General features: G+C 41.8%; 3 protein-coding genes across 23 annotated transcripts in view; 1 reads left to right on the top strand and 2 right to left on the bottom strand.

Moving 5' to 3' along the window:
- The window catches only part of LOC103703643 (187-kDa microtubule-associated protein AIR9-like), a 46,977-nt gene extending 38,005 nt beyond the window's left edge, over window positions 1-8,972 (top strand). Inside the window, exons 31-38 of the mRNA XM_039114584.1 lie at window positions 3,406-3,544; window positions 3,629-3,810; window positions 4,485-4,640; window positions 6,251-6,382; window positions 7,253-7,311; window positions 7,783-7,815; window positions 7,925-8,056; window positions 8,363-8,972. Coding sequence (XP_038970512.1) covers window positions 3,406-3,544; window positions 3,629-3,810; window positions 4,485-4,640; window positions 6,251-6,382; window positions 7,253-7,311; window positions 7,783-7,815; window positions 7,925-8,056; window positions 8,363-8,539 — 1,010 coding nt within the window. The 3' untranslated portion in view covers window positions 8,540-8,972. The remainder of the gene's footprint in view (window positions 1-3,405; window positions 3,545-3,628; window positions 3,811-4,484; window positions 4,641-6,250; window positions 6,383-7,252; window positions 7,312-7,782; window positions 7,816-7,924; window positions 8,057-8,362) is intronic.
- On the bottom strand, window positions 8,833-13,500 carry LOC103703712 (cationic amino acid transporter 1-like). Its single transcript, XM_026803204.2, has 2 exons — window positions 11,918-13,500; window positions 8,833-11,187 (listed from the first exon to the last, which is right to left on the bottom strand). The coding sequence occupies exons 1-2, from the start codon at window positions 12,336-12,338 to the stop codon at window positions 9,833-9,835; spliced, it is 1,776 nt and encodes a 591-aa protein (XP_026659005.1). The 5' UTR covers window positions 12,339-13,500; the 3' UTR covers window positions 8,833-9,832.
- Window positions 13,501-14,902: 1,402 nt separating this feature from the next.
- On the bottom strand, window positions 14,903-21,496 carry LOC103703644 (pentatricopeptide repeat-containing protein At1g14470). Of its 21 annotated transcripts, none has more exons than XM_039114583.1 (5): window positions 18,688-21,496; window positions 18,454-18,507; window positions 16,740-16,791; window positions 16,203-16,272; window positions 14,903-16,079 (listed from the first exon to the last, which is right to left on the bottom strand). In XM_039114583.1, exon 1 carries the CDS (start codon window positions 21,225-21,227, stop codon window positions 19,191-19,193), a length of 2,037 nt encoding a protein of 678 aa, XP_038970511.1. In that variant the 5' UTR covers window positions 21,228-21,496; the 3' UTR covers window positions 14,903-16,079; window positions 16,203-16,272; window positions 16,740-16,791; window positions 18,454-18,507; window positions 18,688-19,190. The 21 variants fall into 21 exon arrangements, with proteins under 21 accessions (XP_038970511.1, XP_026659017.2, XP_038970508.1 ...); XM_026803216.2 differs by having other exon boundaries at window positions 18,871-21,496; XM_039114580.1 differs by having other exon boundaries at window positions 16,984-21,496.
- Window positions 21,497-21,580: the final 84 nt, after the last annotated feature.

Here is a 21,580-nt window from a genome sequence, read left to right as displayed (position 1 = left end):
CATGGGTCGTTGTGCTACCTGGGATTTTCTATCACTAGGAGGAGGCTACGGATCTAGGACTGCCAGGATGTGGTGGTCTAGGTGCAGCAGAGGCTAGAGGGTTGGAGGGCGGCCTCGCTTTCCATGATGGGTAGGGTCACCTTGGTCAGGTCTGTCCTTTGCTCTATGCCGGTCTATCTGATATCTAACATCATCATCCCCAAGACGGTGTTGATGAGGATTGAGAGGCTTGCTCGAGGTTTCATCTGGGGGATGCATGGAGGTGGCCAGGGGGTGCACCTGGTGGATTGGGGGTCGGTATGCCTACCAACTAGGGCTGGGGGGGCTGGGTGTTTAGTCTCTGTTGACTAGAAGGGAGGCGCTGATTGCCAGGCATGCTGCCAGGGTTGTCTTGGAGCTGCAGTCTCTGTGGAGTCGGATGATGGTCGCCCGGTATGGCCATGTTGGGAGCAGTGCGACCCCATCTGGGGGTCGGAGGGCATAACCTATTTGGCGCGAGATCTGCAAGTACGTGCCTATGGTCCTTTGCAGATGCAGGTGGTTGATTGGTGATGGCCAGATGGTGGACGTGGTGGAGGATGCGTGGGTGGACAAGATCCTGTTGAGGCGTTGGCTGACTCTAGTTAGTGTTGAGGCTAGGGATGGACTCCGGGTACGTGACTTTCTTCTGTCGGGAGGTGGGGGTGGGACTCTCACCGGATTGATCAGATGTTCGGGGAGCCTCTTGCGGAGCGGATTCGGGCGCTCCCTGTTCCGGTGCACCCTTGCCCCGACATCAGGTGTGGAGCTCGTCTTGCAAGGCTAGAGTCAGTGTAGCCAACGTTTGTGGTGTTATACAGACTGGAGGGCAGTTGGGGGTGGACTTCGACTGGATTTGGCGGTCGGGGCTGCACCCCAGAGTGGCTTTATTTCTGTGGAAGGTGGCTTGGGGCAGGCTACCTACGAGACTGTTGTTGCATGGGAGGAGCTTGGGTATCCACCCTCAGTGCTCCGAGTGCCAGACTGAGGAGTCGCTGGACCATGTCATCTTCCAGTGCCACCGGGCTATGAGGGTCTGGAGGCGGGCAGGGTTTTCCACAGAGCTTTGGTGTCACGTGGTGTCCTTTCTTCAGGGTATTTGACGTTTGGCTGGGGCTTCGTAGTTCAGACCGGAGGCAGTGCGGTCGGCAGTGCGGGCGACCTATACTGCTTATCGGATCTGGCTAGCGAGAAATGCATGGACATTTGGGGAGAGTTGCCCCCCATCGGGCGTAGTGGTGGAGAGGGCACAACTGCTGGTGACGGAGGCTACTCAGGCGATCCGGTCAGATAGACCTTTGATAGCTCGGGATATCTGGGGATTCACATCTGCTCGCGGAGCGCCTCGGTTGGTGTTTTTTACCTGGAAGCCTTCACCTCCGAGTTTTCTCAAGGTCAACTTTGACGGATGCGTCCTGCAGGGCGGTAGGTGGGGTGGGCAGGCTTCGTGGTCGGGGGCCCCGACTTCAGGGTGCTTGCGGCTGGAGGCTGCCACTTGTTTGATACATTGGTGCTAAGGAGGGAGTTGAGAGCGGCCTGGTCTGATTTATGTTATGTTCGGCGTGCCTTGCTGGAGAGAGACGTCCTCCTGGTGGGTGACTCGGTGACGGTGATTGGGTGGATCCTGCAGATTTCGGAAGCGGTCGGCGACTACCACCTGCTCTTGAGAGATATCTGGGCCATGGTTCATGACGGATTGGTGCTTCAGGCGAAGTACGTGTTTAGAGAGGCCAATGGGGCGGCGGATTGGGTAGCATCTTTTGTTGCTAACCATTCGGAGGACCACCTATGGGAGGGTGAGACGGAGTTGCCTACGGCTCTCCGTGATGTGCTGCTTTTTGATTTTTTTTGGCTGTATTCGTACATGCTATGTATGATATTTATGTTTTAGCCAAAAAAAAAGAAAAAAAGAGCTAAATGCTCTTAATAGACCTATAACAAAAAACTATTGTAGTACCTTTGTTACGCGAGCACTTCGTATAGAGTCTACCTACACGAGTGTGAACTGTGGGTGCTTCTTAGAGCAAATGGCTTGGCTCTTAAAGCACTTACGAAAAGGATACAAACACAAGGCCATAAAAGTGTTAGCTTATATTGAGCATTCATTGGTGTAAAACATATTATGTGGGAGATATGTGCAGCTAGTCAAAGCAGAATTACTGGTTCAAAGACTAGTCCTAACATATTCTCACTATAAGAAGGTTCAAATCGCAAGATACCTTCATTTATGCATAAGATTTCTAGGATTATCAAAGATTTGGTAATTTGACTTACTCTGAAAATGGTGGGGATTGTTGTATATTTTCAAAATAACAATTGGGAACAAAGTCCCACTTGTGGCAGTGGCAGTTAACTAACTTCTAATGGGTTTTAGTTTTGAATTAATTAGTTTAGATTTTAAAATTCAAAACAACAGTTACTAAACTATTGGGATGTGTCTATTCAGAAAGATATGAACTATAGTCCATTTAAGCCATGTTTGCACACCCTTAGAAAAACAACAACAAGAACATGTGCTCACTCTGTTTCTAAATCAGATCAACCTTATATACTGTTTGCTGCAGAAAATCGTGTACAAGTTAGATAATTCTGTCAAACACTGGTGAATGTTCAGTGGTTTGATTCCCTTTGTGCAAGAATGATCAGACACTAGGTTTTATTGTATCCTAGAGGGTTGGCGCACATTCATTTTGCAGACTAGAGATCAACTGGTGGTGGCAGTGCTACATGCCTTGAAGCCTTTTCTTAAGAATTTACGGTTTCTCTCTACTTTGTTCCTGCAGTTTGCTTGTTGCCAGAACTCAAGACTTTGTAGGCATTGCTGATTTACTGCCTTTGAGAGAATGAATGTAATGCAATTGTCTCATAAGCTGGAAATCTTTTTAACAATTGTTTCAAATTGAGCACATAATGTTTTGTGAAATTCTTTGGTGAGCTTCAGGAGAGTTGTTTGCAATCTTGGAAGCTCTCCTTTTTGCTTTCTGTTTCTGTAGTTTATCTTATTTCTTTTTTATGTCCTCCGTATTGCAGTTAAAGCGACCAAAATTCAATTTCTAAATGCATGCCTCTTGTCAAATTTTCATCCTGCACATTTTCCTTGTTAAGTAATTTTTTTTTTCTGCATCAAAATTATTAGGTCTGTTGCTCTCAGGTTTGAACGTCTTAGTTTGTCTTCAGTTATATATCATCTGGCCTATTTTTATCTAGAAGATGAAATAATTCTTTTCATGTTCATTCTTGAAATTGTTTCTAGCTCATTCAGTTCAGAAAGATCATCTTTTATTCAATAATATTCAATTTTCCCCCTTTATTGGTGTTATTTAGTCATTCTGGTTACACATGCATTTTTAGCTTGCTGTAATCACATGGTTTTCCTGTTTTCTTTAGAAATTCCAAAAATTGAGATGCTTTCCTTCAATGGAAAGGAAATGGAAGGAGGATTACTAACTGCTGTTGAAGTAATTCCAAATAGTTCAATTCAACAACATAATTGGGATAAGTACAAGAAGGAGATTAAATACCAATGGTAAAATGCTAGTTTTATCACATTCACTGCTGCATTAATATAATCCTTTTGTCACTTATATGATCATGTAAATACTGGTTACAGGTTTTGCTCTGTAGGAACAGGAGATTATCAGTCCTTTGAACCATTGCCTTCTCAGCGCTCCTGCTCATATAGGATACGTTTAGAGGACATAGGTCGATGTCTAAAATGTGAATGCACAATCTCAGATGTTTTTGGAAGGTCGAGTGAGTCTGTATCAGCAGTGACTACTCCTATTTTGCCAGGTTATTTTCATGACTTTGCTTTTTAGTTATAATGCTGAAATAAGCAAAGCAATTTATGTTGATGACATTGTTATCTTTCTGATGTAAAAGAGTCAAACTCATTTTCGACTAAATTTATGGACCTTATTTTTCAAACCAAGGTTCGTGTCTCAGTACTGGACCCCATACTGGTACAATTTTATTACAGTATCGATACATGGTATGGTACGACGGTGAGGCATACCAAGTATCAGTACGATACGAGACTGCATATCGGTTCGATACCGGTGCAATATGGTACTGCACGGTACCAACCAATGCGGAAAACCTTGTTTCAAACTATAAGAAGGTGAGCTTAATGCCCGTCTATTTGAAAAAAAATTGTCTAAGAGAACACAAATGTTTCATGATTCCCACCTCAGTCAAGAAATTTAGCTCATTTGAGTTCTAGACTAATTTACATCTTTTACTAACTAATAAATATAACTGATCCAACTTAAAAGAATGTCATAGTCGGCATTGTTCAGTATTTGTGTGCAAAAAGTTTCTCCTGCTTTTCAAAAGTTCCAAACTGCAATCCTAAACTTCAAAGTGCTTGTTCATTAACATTCCATGTTTTTAATTATCTTTTTATTTGATTCATTATGTGGTATATTGCTGGTTTGCTCTACGATCTAATATAATGCTACTTTTAGCAATACCCAAAATTGATAAGCTGGAGATTGAAGGAAGAGGTTACCACACAAACTTATACGCTGTTCGAGGTAATTATAGTGGAGGAAAAGAAGGCAAGAGCAAAATCCAATGGCTCAGATCGATGGTTGGAAGCCCTGATCTCATATCTATACCTGGTATTATATGTTTGCTATCAAAAGTTTGATTATACATGCTGTTTAAATCCATCAAATTTGCTTTATTCAATAACCAAATTTAATGTAACCAGTGATGCAAAACAAAATTTCCATGATTTCTAGCTTTAGCTACAGCAGCAAGAGTTTTGCTTGTGAATCTCCATACTTCCTCGTCTCCATACCTGCTTGCATGTATAACTAGTCAACATTGGACGAAAGCATATACCTCTTCCTTGTTTGACCGGAGCTTGGCCTCTATGGCTGCAAACTGAGGAGAATGACACCAAAGTGACTTGATTTGAGCCAATCAGAACCTAAATTTGGACTCATCAAGAACCATTATCATACTCCCTAGTTTAATAAAGTACTGGACATGATGAATATACAACCTTAACCTTACCTACAAGCCTGATCCCATCTACCTGCGGCTGGCATTATGGATCATGATGGTCATTAAATTTTGAGAACATCCAAGAATCTGCTGTCAAATTGCAATGTTCTAGAAGACTGTAGGTAGCAGAAGGGAAGGCAGAGAGCTGCCTAATGGATAGGTGTGCACCCATAGGTCAAGGCAGTCCAAAAATGATAAAACTTGAAAATAAATAATATAAAATGACAAATTTAAAAAACATAGAAATAGCCTAGTTGAAGATAATTTATCAGATAAAATGTAGCAAGCCAATGGAACTATCAACTTGGTAGCATCCAATACTAACTTATAAATCAATTGCATTCTACATATTTAACTTGGTGGACTGCTTAGGCAGCAGAGGCCGTGTCTTTTAAAACTAGTCGACTAGATGTCAACGGTGCATGAATCACTTTGATCTCCTGGTCGAGGCTGCTTTAGGGACGAGACTTGATCTCCATGAGACTAAGAATGCCACTTGTTGGCTAGGGAAACCTACCTTGGTATGAAGAACTAAAACAAGAACTATTATGTTGAGCTTCAGATTCATGGATTCACATGGATTGACACTTAGCACCACGCATAGGTGGAATTTTTTTTCCTCCTCTATATAAAAAAGAAAAAAAAACTTAGCATGAAGCAAAACTAGTATTATGCGTATATATTACAGCTAGGAAGAGTACACAAGTGCTTATTTCAGTGACAAGGTGTTGTCTCATTGACAACTCAATTTTTTGATAACCGGATATTCCTGCTTAGATAAATTGAATCAGACAGAGAAGATGTATTGTATGCTCAAATCCTCTAGATTTGTGCGGAGGAACCATGGGGTATCAACTCTCAACACTCCTAGTATCTTTCTAGATCATCTACCAAAATTTTTCTTTCTGAAAGAACCTCGTGCATGGATATTGAAGCATAACCAGAATGGAACCCAGTTTGAGATTATTTACATTAATCAGGACCAGAGCCATCCATCCCTACAATCAAGCAAGCCATGCATTGTCTAATATTAAACTTGATTACTCTATTGGTTTAGGTTTCATATTTTCAAAGCCCAACTAGTAACCAACCTTCATCTGTATTCAACTCTATCATGAAAAGAAGGCTGTATATGTTTTAATTCAGACATCTAAACATATCTGCATACCATTTCTAGGATCTTTTTGCTTGTCAACATTGGTAAATGATCTCAATACAGGTGAAGCAGGGAGGATGTATGAAGCTAACGTTGACGATGTGGGGTACAGACTTGTAGCAGTTTATACTCCTATAAGGGAAGATGGATTTGAGGGACAACCAGTTTCTGCATCAACAGATCCAATTTCAGTTGGTAGAATTCGAATTCTTTCCTTTATAATCTTTCATATAACTTGCCCAGTAATTTGTTTTCTTGATGTTTAGTGAGTTTTCAGCTTCATTGTCCATTTGTTGATTTTCAGTTATATTATGTGTTGTCACTAGATGATCAACTTGGTTATGCCTGTAACCAATTTCTGGAATACTTGTGAAAACTTCAAAAAGCTAATAATCTAAACCAATAGATATTTGGATGGTAAAAGATAATAATTCTGCTACGGAAAACTATTCTAGATGTTGAGCTTCTCAAGATATAATTAAAGAGGCGTAACTATCAATTCTTAAATCAAATTCTCTTAGATATGAAGTACACTTTGATAGTTTATTTTGAGTACATTTTAACTTTATCTTAAATTATGTTCTGTTCTGTACATTTCTGACAGGCAGTAGCTTATGAAATTTATTGTAACATTAAGCATCTGTCATGTTAGAAAATATGTTATATTCTTATTGAAAATAAAACAAAATATTGGAATGATTTGTTAGTGGAGTGCTTTAGTGCAGACTAGCATAATTTACTTTATTTTTAGTATACTTAGATGCAGAGCTAGTCGTTCATAATTTGTGATTTGGATCTAAAAAGATTATGGAATGAACTCTCCAATAGAGAACCTGTGGTCCTCTTCTTGTGGGAATAAATCCTGAAGTCTGTCTTACTCTCCGAGGTCCTCAACTTTTAGAATGTATACTGCGTTACTTATGTTACCAATCAATTCTCAAACAATGCATCCAAATCCATAATTATTTTTTTCTATAAATTTTACAAAAACGGTTCTTTTTAAATCCTCTGGATATAGTTTTCTGGCCCTGTATATATTTAATTAGCTTTTTTTTGCATTTGCAGAGCCCGATATTTACAGAGAAGTGAAGCAGAAGCTGGATCTTGGATCTGTCAAGTTTGAGGTGATGTTTGTTGCACTTGTAAAATTGTTTTCTTACTCTTCTGAAAAGAGAACACAGTAACTGTTTCATCCACATTGGCAATCTTTCCCTTGATCAAATCTGCCTTATATGCTTTCGGTCATTCTTTGTCATGTGTATTCAAACATTGTGAATAGGTGCATGGATAATTATTGCGATAAAACACTAAAGAGTAGTACTTTCTCAAGGGGCATATATAGTACTGATAATGATAGGACCAATAACTGTTTGAACTTTCATAAGTAATGGCTATTTGATGAGTTCTCCTTGTGACACTATGCGGAGGTTTTCAAACTTCAGATGGGCTTTAGTTTTTTATTCTTCTGACAGAAATTACATTTTTATGGTCATGCATGTGTGCATGCATAGAGTGGTTCATGTTGTTTATGGATTATTAAATTGATTATTTTCTTTTCTGGAAAGTTGACATTCCTCACTTTCTACTGGATGCAGGCACTGTGTGACAAGGACCGGTCACCAAAGAAGGTAGCCATCCCTGCTTTAACTACCATTGTGTCATCTTCTCATTGACCATTTACATTATCACATAAGGTTAGATGAGTTGGGAACTCAAACCATTGTCTCATTTTTACAGGCTCTAAGAGTGGGAAATCTTGAGAGAAGAATTCTAGAAGTCAACAGAAAGAGGGTCAAGGTTGTGAAACCGGGTTCAAAGACTTCGTTTCCAACTACTGAAATCAAGGGAACTTATGCTCCTCCTTTCCATGTGAGTTTTTCTATTTCCACATGAAAGATTATTAGAATAAATCTATTGCCAACTCTTACAACAATTATATGCCAACCTGGGAAAATGTCACGTCCCCATGTTCTTCAGAATCCAAAATTGCATCACCGAATGCTTTCTTAGTAGTTATGAAGGAATTTGTGTGTATACCCAGGGCGATCGAATGCCACCATCAATGATGAATTTTTCAGTATATGGTTACAAGAATATTCTTAGATTCTACATGGGGACACCTGGCATCATCTTTTACATGGTGGTGGTAATTGGCCCGTCTCTTGGGTTTTGCAGGTTGAGCTTTATCGCAACGACCAACACCGCTTCAAGATTGTAGTGGACAGTGAGAATGAAGTGGACTTGATGGTGCAAACCCGACACATGCGTGATGTCATTGTTCTTGTGATAAGAGGATTTGCCCAAAGATTCAATAGCACATCCCTTAATTCCCTTCTCAAGATAGGGACATGACATACAATATTAGAAGGACGGCATGCGGAGATCTCCCTTCAGTCAGCCTAAAACAAGTTACGATATTTTATCCCCTATTGCTCGAGTTGGCGATTTGTTTCACAGAATTCTTAACGTAGAAGTTTCCTGATATTTGGCTTGCAAGGGTTTTGATTTGCGTGATTGTGGTGTGAATCTACTTGTATATTGTTGACAGAGATCCATAGTGCCTCACTAAGCCAGCTCACCCAGTCACCACCCATCATTGGTTGATGTTTCCATCAGTCACGCACAATTGCCTGTTTACTGACTCCTTTGGTGTAAATTATGTTGCGAGTTGTGAGAGATGTTGTATAGCCAAGTCTGTATATTGAGAACCAGGAGCATGCTGGAAGGGTTTTGTCAATGGAACAGTTTCTTGGGAAGTTTGAATCATTTTACAGTTCAGAAATCAGGATTCTTGAAGTCTGTCTCTCAGGCTTTTTAATCTTTTTAGATTTACTGAAATGTCCTTCAGATAAATTGGTTGTGTGAACTATGGTTAACAGGAAGTGTTAACAGGTCTTGCAAGCTCCAGCATAATCTTCCCTCACTGTAAGCTCCACCATCCAATTCCCAATCAATTTCCACTTATTATTACATGGAAAAACATCTATCTCGCTGGTTCGTCTTGCTTATCCCTGCATCGCTAACATCGGCTTCATACGATGGATGAAGCCCAAAGAGAAGGTTGGACACCAGCAACCCGATTGTCCATATCCCAAACCTTAAGTGCGACTGCCCGTCGATCGAGCCCAGCAGGAAAACGTTCGCTGAAATGGAAACCCCCCACAGCCTCGGCTTCCTCGCCTTCTTCACAAACAGCTTCATGCTCATTGTTGCAATAGGCGCTCTTAGTAGGTCTCAAGGCAATGGGAACACTGCCGAGAGCTTTAAACATCCAAAGCCTTGGATATTCCCTTTGCACATGAACCTACTCAAACCTTGACATGAACTTATCTGACAGGTATGTGTATGTGCGATAGCTTTGCGAATGGTGAATGAAACTTACCAATTTTGATTCAGTTATTTTGGGACCAACTGGTAAAAACCATCATGGACATTCCAATATCAATGCTATACACAAACTTCCAGCGTTTAAACATCAGAACATCCAACCAGTCGAGACGTTCTTTATCTCCCCATCTAAAATTACAATCCAGTAACACATTCTCTCTTTTCTCATCAAAAGCCAAAGAAAGGAATAGGAAATTGATGGGGCACGTACACTTCGCTGCTCTTTTCACCCCTCCCCTTCACTTCCTCTCCTGACCGCTACTGCCCATCGTTCCCCTCCTCCAACCTCTTCGTCGGCCCTGCGGTGCTTTTGGCCATCATCGCCGTGTCGTAGGACGCATGGAGGCCAAGAAACAAGTAATATATCAGCAGGAGTGCCGTCCAGACTCCAAACCTCGCGAACGAATCCCTGTCGATCGATCCCAGCAGGAATATATTGATCGCGATCGACGCCGACGGCAGCCATGGCACCATCGGCACCCCCCACAGCCTCGGCTTCCTCGCCCTGGGCACGGCCAGATGCAGGAACAACGTCGACAGGAACCATATCGGCACCGTCACCACGTACCCAATCCACCCCTTCTCGCTCACTCCCCAGTAGGCCGCCATCGCAATGGATGATGCCAGTATGAGCACAATGCAAGCAATCAGCTTATTCCGGTTGGAGTCGGAGGTCTCGCCGCTCACGTAGTAGCGGCGGACGAGAAGAGCCACGGCGACGAGCATGAAGATGAACAGCGTGGAGATTGATAGGAGGTTGGACAGGATGCTTAGATTGGTGAAGAAGGCGATGATGGCGGTCGCGCAGAGCATGACGATGGTGGCGTTGATCGGAGTGCCGGTCTTGCCGTGCACCTGCGCCAGCCATGGCGGAACCATGTGGGTGCGAGCGATGTGGGTGAGGTACCGCGCCTGGCCGACGGCCGACACGAGGAGGACCGTCGTCATGCCCTTGAGCGCCCCGAAGGCGACGATGTACTTGGCCCAGTCCATTCCGACGGCCTGGAATGCGACGGAGAACGGCGCGTCGATATCGATGTTGCTGTACGGCTGCATCAGGCAGAGCGTGACGGCAAGGATGCAGTAGGCGAGGGTGGTGACGGTCATGGCACCGACAAGGCCGATGGGGATGTCCTTGGCAGGGTTCCTGGTCTCCTCGGCCATGGTGGAGACGGCGTCGAAGCCGACGTATGCGAAGAAGAGCACGGCGGAGGCCGAGAAGATGCCGCGGGGGCCGTAGGGGGCGAAGGGGGTGTAGTTGGCGACGTCGGCCTTGGTGAGACCGGCGACGACGATGAAGAGGATGATGGCCACGTGGATGATGGAGGCGATGTAGTTGAAGCGGGACGTGGCCTTGGTGCTGAGGACGGCGGCGAGGCAGACGGCGGTGATGACGACGACGGCGATGGGGTCGAGGCGGTTGTAGTCGGCGGCGAGGGCGGAGGCGTGGATGCGGAAGTCGTTGGGTTTGTGGTTGAGGAGAGTGGCGAAGTAGGAGGTCCAAGAGCGGGCGACAGCAGCACCACCGATGACGTACTCGAGGAGGATGTTGCCGGCTGCGATGAACGCCATGAAGTCGCCCAGCTCCACCCGGAGGTAGGCGAAAGAACCACCTTAACACACATAAGCTTTTTTTCAGGTAATTCAAGAAGCATTAACAAAGGCAATGCAATATGGTGAGGATGGAAGCCAAGCTTGACAACATCATTAGAGTATGAAGATGTTGGAATCCATGCATGTTGGGGGTAGTGAAGGCATGAAATTAAGATACTAGATCATTAGTGGAAACAGGATACACAAGAATTCATAAGGACAAAGAGTGCAAGAGGATGAGATACATCCCAAAAGAACGAAGTTTTTCACAAGTTGCAAGAAAATACATCTGATTTCACTCTTTAGAAGATCTTACAGATCTATAGTTCTTACAACTATTACACAAATAATTTATTCCTTAGAAAAAAATAAAGTCCCACATGATGAGAAAATTATTTACAGTGCAGGATATATAATTATGAGCCAGATCATGTTTTGATTTCTAACATAAAATCCTTTTGCTTCTGTTTCTTAACATTAACTTGATTATCATAAAGAACATACAACGAAAGACGCAACATAAGAACCAATCTCCAAAGAAAATATTTATCGACTTATCTAACAAATTTTTTTTCGATAATTAAAGTATCACCATCAGTTTCTTATTTAAAAATTCAAAATAATCTATAGAGATTCTTAAAACTTGAATACTTTTAGTTAATTCAAATGGATCACCAACTAAAACACATGCAGAATTAGGATAATTCAAAGCATAGATAGAAAACAAACAAACAAACGAAACTGTAATACCTGCAACCGGGATCTCAACAGCAAACTCGGTGTAACAGAAGACGGATAGCATGGCGGAGATCCCGGAGATCACGTAGGAGAGGACGACGGCAGGGCCGGCCTCTTTGTTGGCTTCCTGGCCGGTGAGCACGAAGATTCCGGCACCGATGACAGCGCCGATGCCGAACCAGATGAGATCCCACCAGGAGAGATTCTTCTTCATCTCGTGCCCGCTCCTCGCCCGCACCTCGTGCAGCTCCGTCTCGTCCAGCGACCGGGCCGTCACCCGGTCCCGGAGCCGGCTGCCGGTCTCCCGGAGCGCCTGCCCGTAGCTAGCCCAGCTCTCGAAAGACTTCTCCGGAAGGAAGTCTTCTTTGGTGCACGAGCACCCTCGTCTCTTCGCAGCCGTGTCGCCGCCGCCGCCGTCGCCGCCGGCTCGCATCTTCTCCAAGAAAAATATTTCAGAAAGCAAGAAAGAGGAGGAATGAGAAGTGTTATTTTCTCTGAGAAGAAAAGACCGTTTATAATAGGAGTGTTATAAGGTGGAAGGAAGAATTAAGAGATCCAGGAAGAATGGAACTGCTCAAAGGTTTCCTCTCTTTTGTGGTATTCTATTGCGAGCAAGTAATTTGGTTATGCATGGAAGAGAGGTTGTGATCGCCACTTCCAGCTGGACTATACTTTTTATAGCATTTCCATGCAGGTTCGAAATTTGTTCAAGATGTAAGTCTAACACTTCGTTATTGATGATATATGAAACTATTGCTAGGAAATGCCATTTTAATTATGTTGGACATACGTTAATATTTTACACAAATATCAAGTAGATGCATCCCATTCGTCCAAGCATAGCAGAAATAGATGGAATGGTTTCATGAGGGAAGCAAATTAAATTTGTTGGCCAGCATATATATATATATATATATATGATTTGAATGGCAAGCATATCCAATTTCAATTCTTCCAAAATTAATGCATCCTAAAATTGCGCATAAAAGATTAATAAATGGAATGGTTTAATGTGAGAAGCAAATTTGTTGGCAATATACAGCTTGCTTTGAAATTTGTTGGCAATCTACATGATTGTAGCATAGCTACGATTTCAATGGCCAGCATGGAAATTTCACACAATGTATTTGAATAAGGTAACTTATGGTTGGCGAAAACACAAATAGAAAAATATCCAATTTCAATTCTCCCATAATTGATACATTCTAAAATTGCACATAAAAATTATTGTTGTACTAAATTTGGCAAAGCCATTTAAATAAAGTTAGGACTCATCAAATCACATTTGTATGTATGTATGCATGCATGCATGCATACATATGCATTCTCTAATTTAATCTATGTTATTAAATGACCGTAGCTAATTGCACTTAAAATGTGGTCTTATTTGATTATGCGTTGATATGTTCAAATAATTATTATCATTTTATTTTTTAAGCGAAGATGAAGAGTTTTTTGAGTATTTCTGTTTTTTTAAATAGAGAATGAGGCTCTAGAGTTGGAATCTTTGGTTGGAGACGTTGGAAGTGGGATATGCCTTAAAAGTAGAGATTGTAACAACTAAATATCTCACCCAAAATGACTAGCCAGAAAATATTATTTGGATTTCTTGATCTTGTATAAGTACCCAAGATCTACTCAACGAATAAGCAATGTGGGACTAAACACACGCTCGCATGAGTCCTCACATAATATTTGTAACAACCCAGAACCTCACCCAAAATGGCTAGCTGAAAGGTATTATTTAGGTTCCTTGATTCTGTATAAGTACCGAAGATCTATCCAGCGAATAACCGATGTGAGATTAAACACATGCTCGCATGGGTCCTTACATACTCCCTCCGTTCAAGCCCTAACGTCCTCGTCAGGTTAAGGATTCAAATCCATTCAAATCTAATCACAAACACCACGATCGGTTCGTGGTCAGCCCTAATGGATCTGTGTTACGGTATCTCCTAGTCCACATAGGTTATGGGCTGGGTCCGCTCTGATACCATTTGCAACAACCCAGAACCTCACCCAAAATGGCTAGCCGGAATGTATTATTTGGGTTCTTTGATCCCATATAAGTACCCAAGATCTACCTATTAAATAACCGATGTGGAACTAAACACACATCCGTACGGGTCCTTGCAGGCTAAGGGTTCAAGCTCCGACATTTTCGTCAGACTAAGGGTTCAAATATATTCAAATCTAATCACAAACATTACGATTGGCATGAAAGGCTCCTTCCCGATTTAAAGCAGCTGGTTGTTTGCTTTCCGCCGGGGGTGGGGGGACAACCTTGAGTTGTGACAGCTGCCACGATACATTTGTGGTTTTGAGTGGAGTGCCAACCTATCAGCCGAATTGCCCTTCAAGCGTCGCGAACTCACGGCCTAACAGCTTGAGCTATTGGGTAAAAAAGGGTCTGTCAATGGACCCAAAGTTCTGCACGATAGTTGTATTCTTTGTAAGGGACCACATGATTGATAAGACCTCACAATACATTAGGCCTGAATTTAATATTATCTATCACAATAAATTCATTCTATGCTTTCCTCTAGTGCCTTTTTCAATTCAATGACTGAACATAAATAAATCTTGTTCTTTTGGTGGAATCCAGAAAGCTATCAGCCGGAATTTTCAGTTATTGTCACTTTAATTTTTTTACTGGTAAATCAACTACCAAAAGTGATCAAAAGAACGAAAAGAAAGTTTTTTTTTTTTTTTTTTTTTTTTTGGCGTCAAGAGTAAATAGAGTGCTTAATAGCGTCAGGTGTCATGTTGATCACGCAACAAAATCTATGTGATCTCACATTATCACTTTCAATCCTTCATTTCTCATGAATTTCGTCAATCTTGTTCTGTGTTTTAAAGTCTTGGATAGAGTAAGATTTCCAAACCATTTTGATAGTTGATTTGTCAATAGTTTAGAGTATATTTATAAGACTCAAAAGTCAAATCCAATTGATTAGGTTCAAGCCCAGTTTGCATACGGTATGGAATAACATGACATGATCAATAATGCCATTTTATCGGTTCAAATTCCCAAAAGAGAATAACCAAGTGGACCATTTTTTTTCAAATTACATTCTCATCCTTAATAGGCTAATTCCTAATCTAGGCTAACCCATTTGCACCCTTAGTTTCATCCGGGTAGCATCATGGTCTTCTGCATTATCAATTAAATATATAAATAAGGGCCTTATTGAGCCAGCTCTATTTTTGGGGCTGAGCTTGAGCTATTCAGAGTACTGTTTGCAACCCCCATTCAAATGAAACATGAATGGCTAGATCTCCTCCTGCTTTCCCCTTCATGAATACCAAAGAAAAAAAAAATGAACAAAAATCTAAATGAGTAATTGAGCTTAGGCATTCCTTCCCTTTAAGCAGGACATAGGGTGCTCCTCCAGGCATTCGCATGCAGGTCTCTATAAGCTGGCATTTTTGAAACCGAGATCACCCAAATACAAAAAATAGCATACAACCAGCAGCAAAAATAACTTTCTGATAGCCTAGGAGCTCATCTTTCTGATCACTATTATGGGGAACTTAATGCAAAATGATAGGCAGCAAGTTTCTCTAGGCTCTTAAGATATACTGAAATCTGAATTCCTTAAAAGTACCAAAGCCAGCTGCTGTTGATCATACCACATTGTCAATTTTCCGATTCAGTTGGCTTGGTGACAGTTTATAAATGCATACACCTGTTCAAGAAAGTAGACACCTGTTCCAGAGAGATGTCCCTTCCGTATTTGTGTTGATCTTGGTAATCACAATACTCATTGTGACCCCCATCCGTCAGGAGCCATGGAAAGAGAATACCTTCTGGGCTACCAGGAGGAGATGAGTCGATCAATCATCGGTCAGTCCATCTCCTTTTTGAATGCATCATATAGACTGGACCCTTCATGGGTCACCACATATCCAGGCTTGTGATCCTACAGGCTTGTGATATGCAGGGTTTCTCCCGGCATATCACTTTTGCAGACCCAAAAAGCTGCATGCACTTTCACATGTACCAAAGGTTATGGAAAGCCAAAACAAGGACTACATTGTGAGGAATGTTAGCCAGCACCGAGCTTTTGTGGTCTGATTTCCTTGATTATAGTCATCCTTCATTTCGGTCATCCTTGATCATCAGTCCATGAATCATTTTGCCCCCATCATGCCAACTTCACTGCCTCATACTCTATTTCAAAACACAGATATCATTATGAGTTTTAGGACAACAAATAAGACCACCTCATTAATACTTGAAAAGGACACTGGTAAGCAATCAAACAGTAGATATTCTAAATTTATCAAAATTGACCGGCGCGACAAAAGGACTACACAAAGATATAGCTTCCTTCAATTCAGAAATGGTGCTTGAATCAATAAAACTGCATGCCATTAATGGATTATCAGTGAATTAGAAGATCTTGATAATAAACATGTTTGAAAATCTGATAATAGTTTCTGCACGCACAGAGCTTGACCATTTCATACTACAAAATGATATGAAATTGCACGGGAATGGCTGGCCATATCATGTTTATTGAGATGATTGGCAAGTCTGCCACTCCAATAGCACAAGGATAGGCCCACAAGTTCCAGAAAGTCTGTCTTCCTCAGCAGAAGGCTTGAAATGTGGATTTTGTAAGGAGAATAATTTTATTATATATGCTAAAGATGAATGAAAGTTTTGGAATAACATCAGAGATTGCCCTAAATAGGAATACTTGATGATTATGATTATGATTATGCTCAAGATGAAGTACAACAATTCCTCCATATAGTTGCTGAGTTTAAATAGACATGCACAATAATCAGAGGGAACAATTTATTGAAGAAAGAATATGCAGTTGACCTTCAACATTGGCACAGCAACTAATGAGCAAGGCATCCAAGACCGCCTGAAACTGAGCAATTATGACAGATCAATAAATTAAGAAATCATTCATTTACAAAGGGAAAGTTAGGCATGAATTCAAAATCAAAAAATTAAGACCTCCATAACTTGATACACATTGTGGAGTCTTAATTTGAGTCTATCTTGAACAAAAGGTTGAAAATTTAGAAAGGAAGATAAAAGTTAATAGTTGAGACATTACAGTAAAGCAGGTGTTAAGCTCCTCAAATGGCAGTAAGTTCACCAAGGTTGATTAGCAGAACAGTTTCACATAAAGCGAGTCCTACATTTTGGAGGGAACATGTAAAAGAATAGCTGAAACTTCACTGATGGGAGTTCTCGTAAAAATCAAAGCTCAGCCAAACCTGGAAGAATTATTAAAGGTCATGATAGATAGATTCTTGCTATTTCACTCCGGCTAGAAGATGTCCTCCAATAGTTAGCACACAAAAACCCAATGAAGGATAACAATAGACCCGAACAAAAATCTAGAGGCTTCAATAAATACTTTGGTGGTGATATTAGCAGTCAGAAATCAGAGGGGAGCACATTTGGTGGAATTCATGTTATTTACAATCTATCTTGCTCACAAGGGATTACATATGCATGCAGAGAGTCCCCCACCCTGCTCTCTCCCCTTATTTTGAGCTTTTTTCCAACGTAGGTGGATACACTAGCATCAATCAGTTTCAGCAAAAAGTTTCAACCTGAAATTATTTCAATTGCATAGAAGTTTAGGAATGAGACGCCCGCTATTCTAGAATAAGAAACCATAGGATTCAATTTTATCAGATATGAAAATCAAGAAGTTGCATCAAATCAAGTTCATGAATCCAGCTTACTTATGGCACATCTCAGTTCCTTGATGAGACCAACATTAATACGGGTGTCAGGCAAGATTCACTAGTACAAATATCACATGCAGTTATTTCTACCGGCAATTTACATATTAACACCTATATGCATATATTTGTTCAGTACATAACCAAAACTATTTCTTTCAATACAAAACTAGCCATAGATATAAAAGGAAGCCAAAGTTTTCAGCATCACATTATTGAGATAACAAGTTGATTCCATTAACAATTCAGAAATTTGCATCTCTAGCTGCTACATTCAATATCAAAAAATCCACTTAGTAATTTCTTCTCCTCAACAATTTTTGACGAATTATAGGCATCTATATTTGGAGATACCTGTCCCGGTGATGCCTATGACAGGGAAATACTAGACATGAATATTGGACATTGAGAAAGATTTGCCCAGTAAAAGACTCTCATTTTTTAGCCAAATTCATGAATTGTTCAGTCCAAAAAATACTTCTTTAGAGGAAGAACTTTCAATATCTATTATACTATTACTAATTGCCAGCCAAAAATTAATAACTGCATCTTACCAAGTACATAAGCCATACAAAGGCATGCGAATAGAGAACATCCAACAATCAACAACATACTTATGTTCAGATACTAATTAGTAAAATGATTGAAAAAACAAAGATCGGTATGAACTCAAAGTTTCAAAGAGAATGCCTTCACTACTTGTTGAAACAAAGCAAAATATAGGCTAGAATTCTAAGAACGGAACATGGTTAAAGCAACTACAAGCCAGCACATGATAACAGCATAAGTAGCATAGTAGTATGAAATGAAGATGATTAAGGGAAACTTACTTGGTCAGAGAATCACTTTTGAAGTTGTTGTTAAGCAAGATCAACTGCATCCAACTACAAAGCAAATAGCATTTTTAACCCTTCACTTAGCATTTCAAGATCATAAAAGAACTCAGCCATTCCTTATTATTAAAACAGCAAGTAATGAAAACCAAAACTCAACATTATGGAAAACTTCTTTTGCACGATATCTCACAGAAAGAAATTAGAATACAAATAATAAGAAAAGCATACTTCGCCATTTCTATTAGTCTTCCTCCAACAGTATTGCAGCCCAATGTAAGCAATGCAAGCTCAAATGTATCAGGCAGAACCAATCAATATACAAAGTAAATAAGAAGTAATCATACTAATAAATGCAGATCAAGCACTGCATACATTAAGTAAACAATTAATCAGCATTTGAAGAAACCAAACCTGCTAACAACTATTGTGTTGTCAGTGGAAACTTTTGAAATCTGATGCTGGACGAGTTATTTTCAGGTTCGGTGAGGCCTTACCAGCAGTCCTTGCAAGAGCACCTCGCATCCTAAAAGGCATGAAACCTTTTGTTGTCTCTAACCACAATTTCCCTCCCCTCAATCTTTGAAATCATCTTGATGGCAACATGACAGTCCTCACATATCCTTAGGTTCTTCACTATCCTGATTACTGCCTTCGCATCAAAAACAAGCAGTGCAAAGCCAAGTGCCAGCTTCTCACTATGGCTCCCCACAATTTTTTCCTTCTCCTCCTCTTCAACTTACCTCAAGAGACAAACTCTCTTCAGCTATATACCCCAATGCCCTCATCTTCCTTCCTACCTCTTTCAACATCTCGTGTATCTCCTCTGACTGACAGTGTGACCTATCACCAGCTACAAACTGGTGCACTTTACCACCAAATTCCACCCAGCTACACCCTATCATTTTATCAACACCTCTTTTTCTCATAATTTCCCTAACACTCTCCCCATCTCCCCATCTCCCTGCCGAAGCATAGATGTTAGAAAGCAATACATAGTTGCCTGAATTCTCTGGTTCAAGCTTGAAGAGCTCTCGAGCTGCAAACTCTGCTAGTTTGACCCTTTTGTGGATTCGGCATGCATTGAGGAGAGCCCCATAGACTCCTGCATGTGGCTTTAGTGGCATGCCATCTATCACTCTCTTTGCTTCATCCAATCGGCCAGCTCGACCCAATAGATCCACCTTACAAGCATAGTGATCAACGGTTGGGCTTTCGATCATCTCGAACACCCTGCAGCCTTCAAGCAGCAGTCCTGCATGGCTACAACCAGTTAAGATGCCAAGATACGTTATATTATCCGGTTCGATGCGTTCTTCCTCCATATTCTCCATCAATTTAAGAACCTCAAGCCCTTCGCCAATAGACGCCAAGCCTGAGATCAATGAATTGTAAGAAAATACATCCCTCTTCGACATTTCTCGAAAAACTCTCCTAGCATCCTCTATGCTTCCACACCTCGAGTACATGAAGATAAGAGCATTATACCCTGAAATGTTTAATCTAATCTGGTTTTCGCTGATATAACAAACTAGCCATCTGCCAAACTCAAGAGCCCCCAAATGCCCACAAGCTGCAATGATGCTAGACATCGTTACTTCATCCGGTTTCAAGCCCTTCACAATTGCCATCTCTTTGAAAAGCTCGATTGCCGGACTCCACTGTCCATTTTGTGCATACCCAGAGATCATGGAGTTCCACGAGACCACATCCCTTGCCGGCATCACGTCAAAGAGCTCCTTTGCTGCTGAGAGATCACCTTCCCTTGTGTATGCAGCAATCATAGCATTCCAAGACACCAAATTCTGATCCTCCATCTCATAAAAAATCTTCCTTGCCTTCGCCAAACTCCGGCAGCTTGCATACATATCTATGAGCGCCGTCTTGATGAAACAATTCAGATTCGCATTTCTCTCTATAAGCGATCCAACCAAGGATTCGGCAAATCTAAGGTCACCCTTCATCGAGCATGCTGTGATGACCACGACCCATGTTGTCTCGTTGGGCTGAATTCCCACACCCATCATTCGGTCGAACAATCTCAACGCTTCCTCCGCCTGCCCATTCTGGGTGTAGCCCGAAAGCATCGCATTCCATGAGACAATGCTCCTCTCAGGCATTTCATCGAAGAACCTCCGTGCCACGTCGAATTCTCCAACCCTCGACAGCCCACTGACCATCACGGTCCAAGAAATTATGTTGCGGTCCGGCATGGAATCAAACATTCGCAGCGCCTCCTTTCTGCAGTCCCACTTCCAATATGCCGAGAGCATGGAATTCCAATCAACGACCGTTCTCTCGGGCATTTCATCAAACAACCTTTCGGCCGTCTCGACAGAACCATGATGGGCATAGAAATTCATGATCGCATTCCGGACGTAGCGGTCAGATGCATGTCCCAGCTTCAAAATACGGGCGTGGAGTGAAATTGCATCGCTGCCCAACCATTTGATTAAAATGGGATAGAGAGAAGCGTCAGGCGTCACGGCAAGGCTAGACATACGAGCGAAGAGGGCGGCCACGTCTTCGTGCGTCCCCAGTTGGGAGCAGTGTTTGAACATCGTGGCGAATGCGCGGGCGGTCGGGTGTGGAATAGACTCAAACAGGAGGCGGGCATAGGGCAGAGGGGCCTGGATACGGGCGCAGCGGGTGAGGAGGAGCGTGAGCCAGTGGCTCTCGCCATGGAGGGAGTGGAGGATGAGCTGGGCATGGAGCTGTCTGAGGTGGTCGAAGGTTTTAACTCGGGAGGACGCTAAAGTAAGGTGGGACATGCAATGGGAGCAAAGACTTGAAGATATTTTTTTCCCCTTTCTTTGAAATTAATTTAAGACTTCCATCGGCCCGGAAGGAGGAGATGATAGCTAGAGTTCACAATCTCCGGAGAATTCTCGGTCCATGAACGACCTTTATGCTTCGACTGCCACAAGAGCGGGGCTATCGAGAACCATTTGCCGGCACGAACCGTTATTTTAAGTTGGCCGCCCGGAGATCCTAAATCCTGTCCGCTAGTAATGATGCGGCCCGAAAATGGACGGAGGGGATCACTTAAATCGGTAAAACGAAGGGGAAAAGAAACGTTATACGCGCGTGCGAAATATATAACCGTTTGTGCGAGCCATGTTCT

The sequence above is a fragment of the Phoenix dactylifera genome, chromosome 16 (assembly GCF_009389715.1).
Source record: "Phoenix dactylifera cultivar Barhee BC4 chromosome 16, palm_55x_up_171113_PBpolish2nd_filt_p, whole genome shotgun sequence".
Classification (NCBI taxonomy): domain Eukaryota; kingdom Viridiplantae; phylum Streptophyta; class Magnoliopsida; order Arecales; family Arecaceae; genus Phoenix; species Phoenix dactylifera.
The sequence above is the reverse complement of the archived record's forward strand: the minus strand, read 5'-3'. Positions and strand labels throughout refer to the sequence as shown.

Coding starts and splice junctions, on each gene's coding strand:
- LOC103703712 (XM_026803204.2), bottom strand. CDS start 12,338: ATGCGAGCCGGCGGCGACGGCGGCGGCGGCGACACGGCTGCGAAGAGA. Junction 11,188..11,917: donor TGTTGAGATCCCGGTTGCAG/GTATTACAGTTT, acceptor ATGTGTGTTAAG/GTGGTTCTTTCGCCTACCTC.
- LOC103703644 (XM_039114576.1), bottom strand. CDS start 21,227: ATGTCCCACCTTACTTTAGCGTCCTCCCGAGTTAAAACCTTCGACCAC.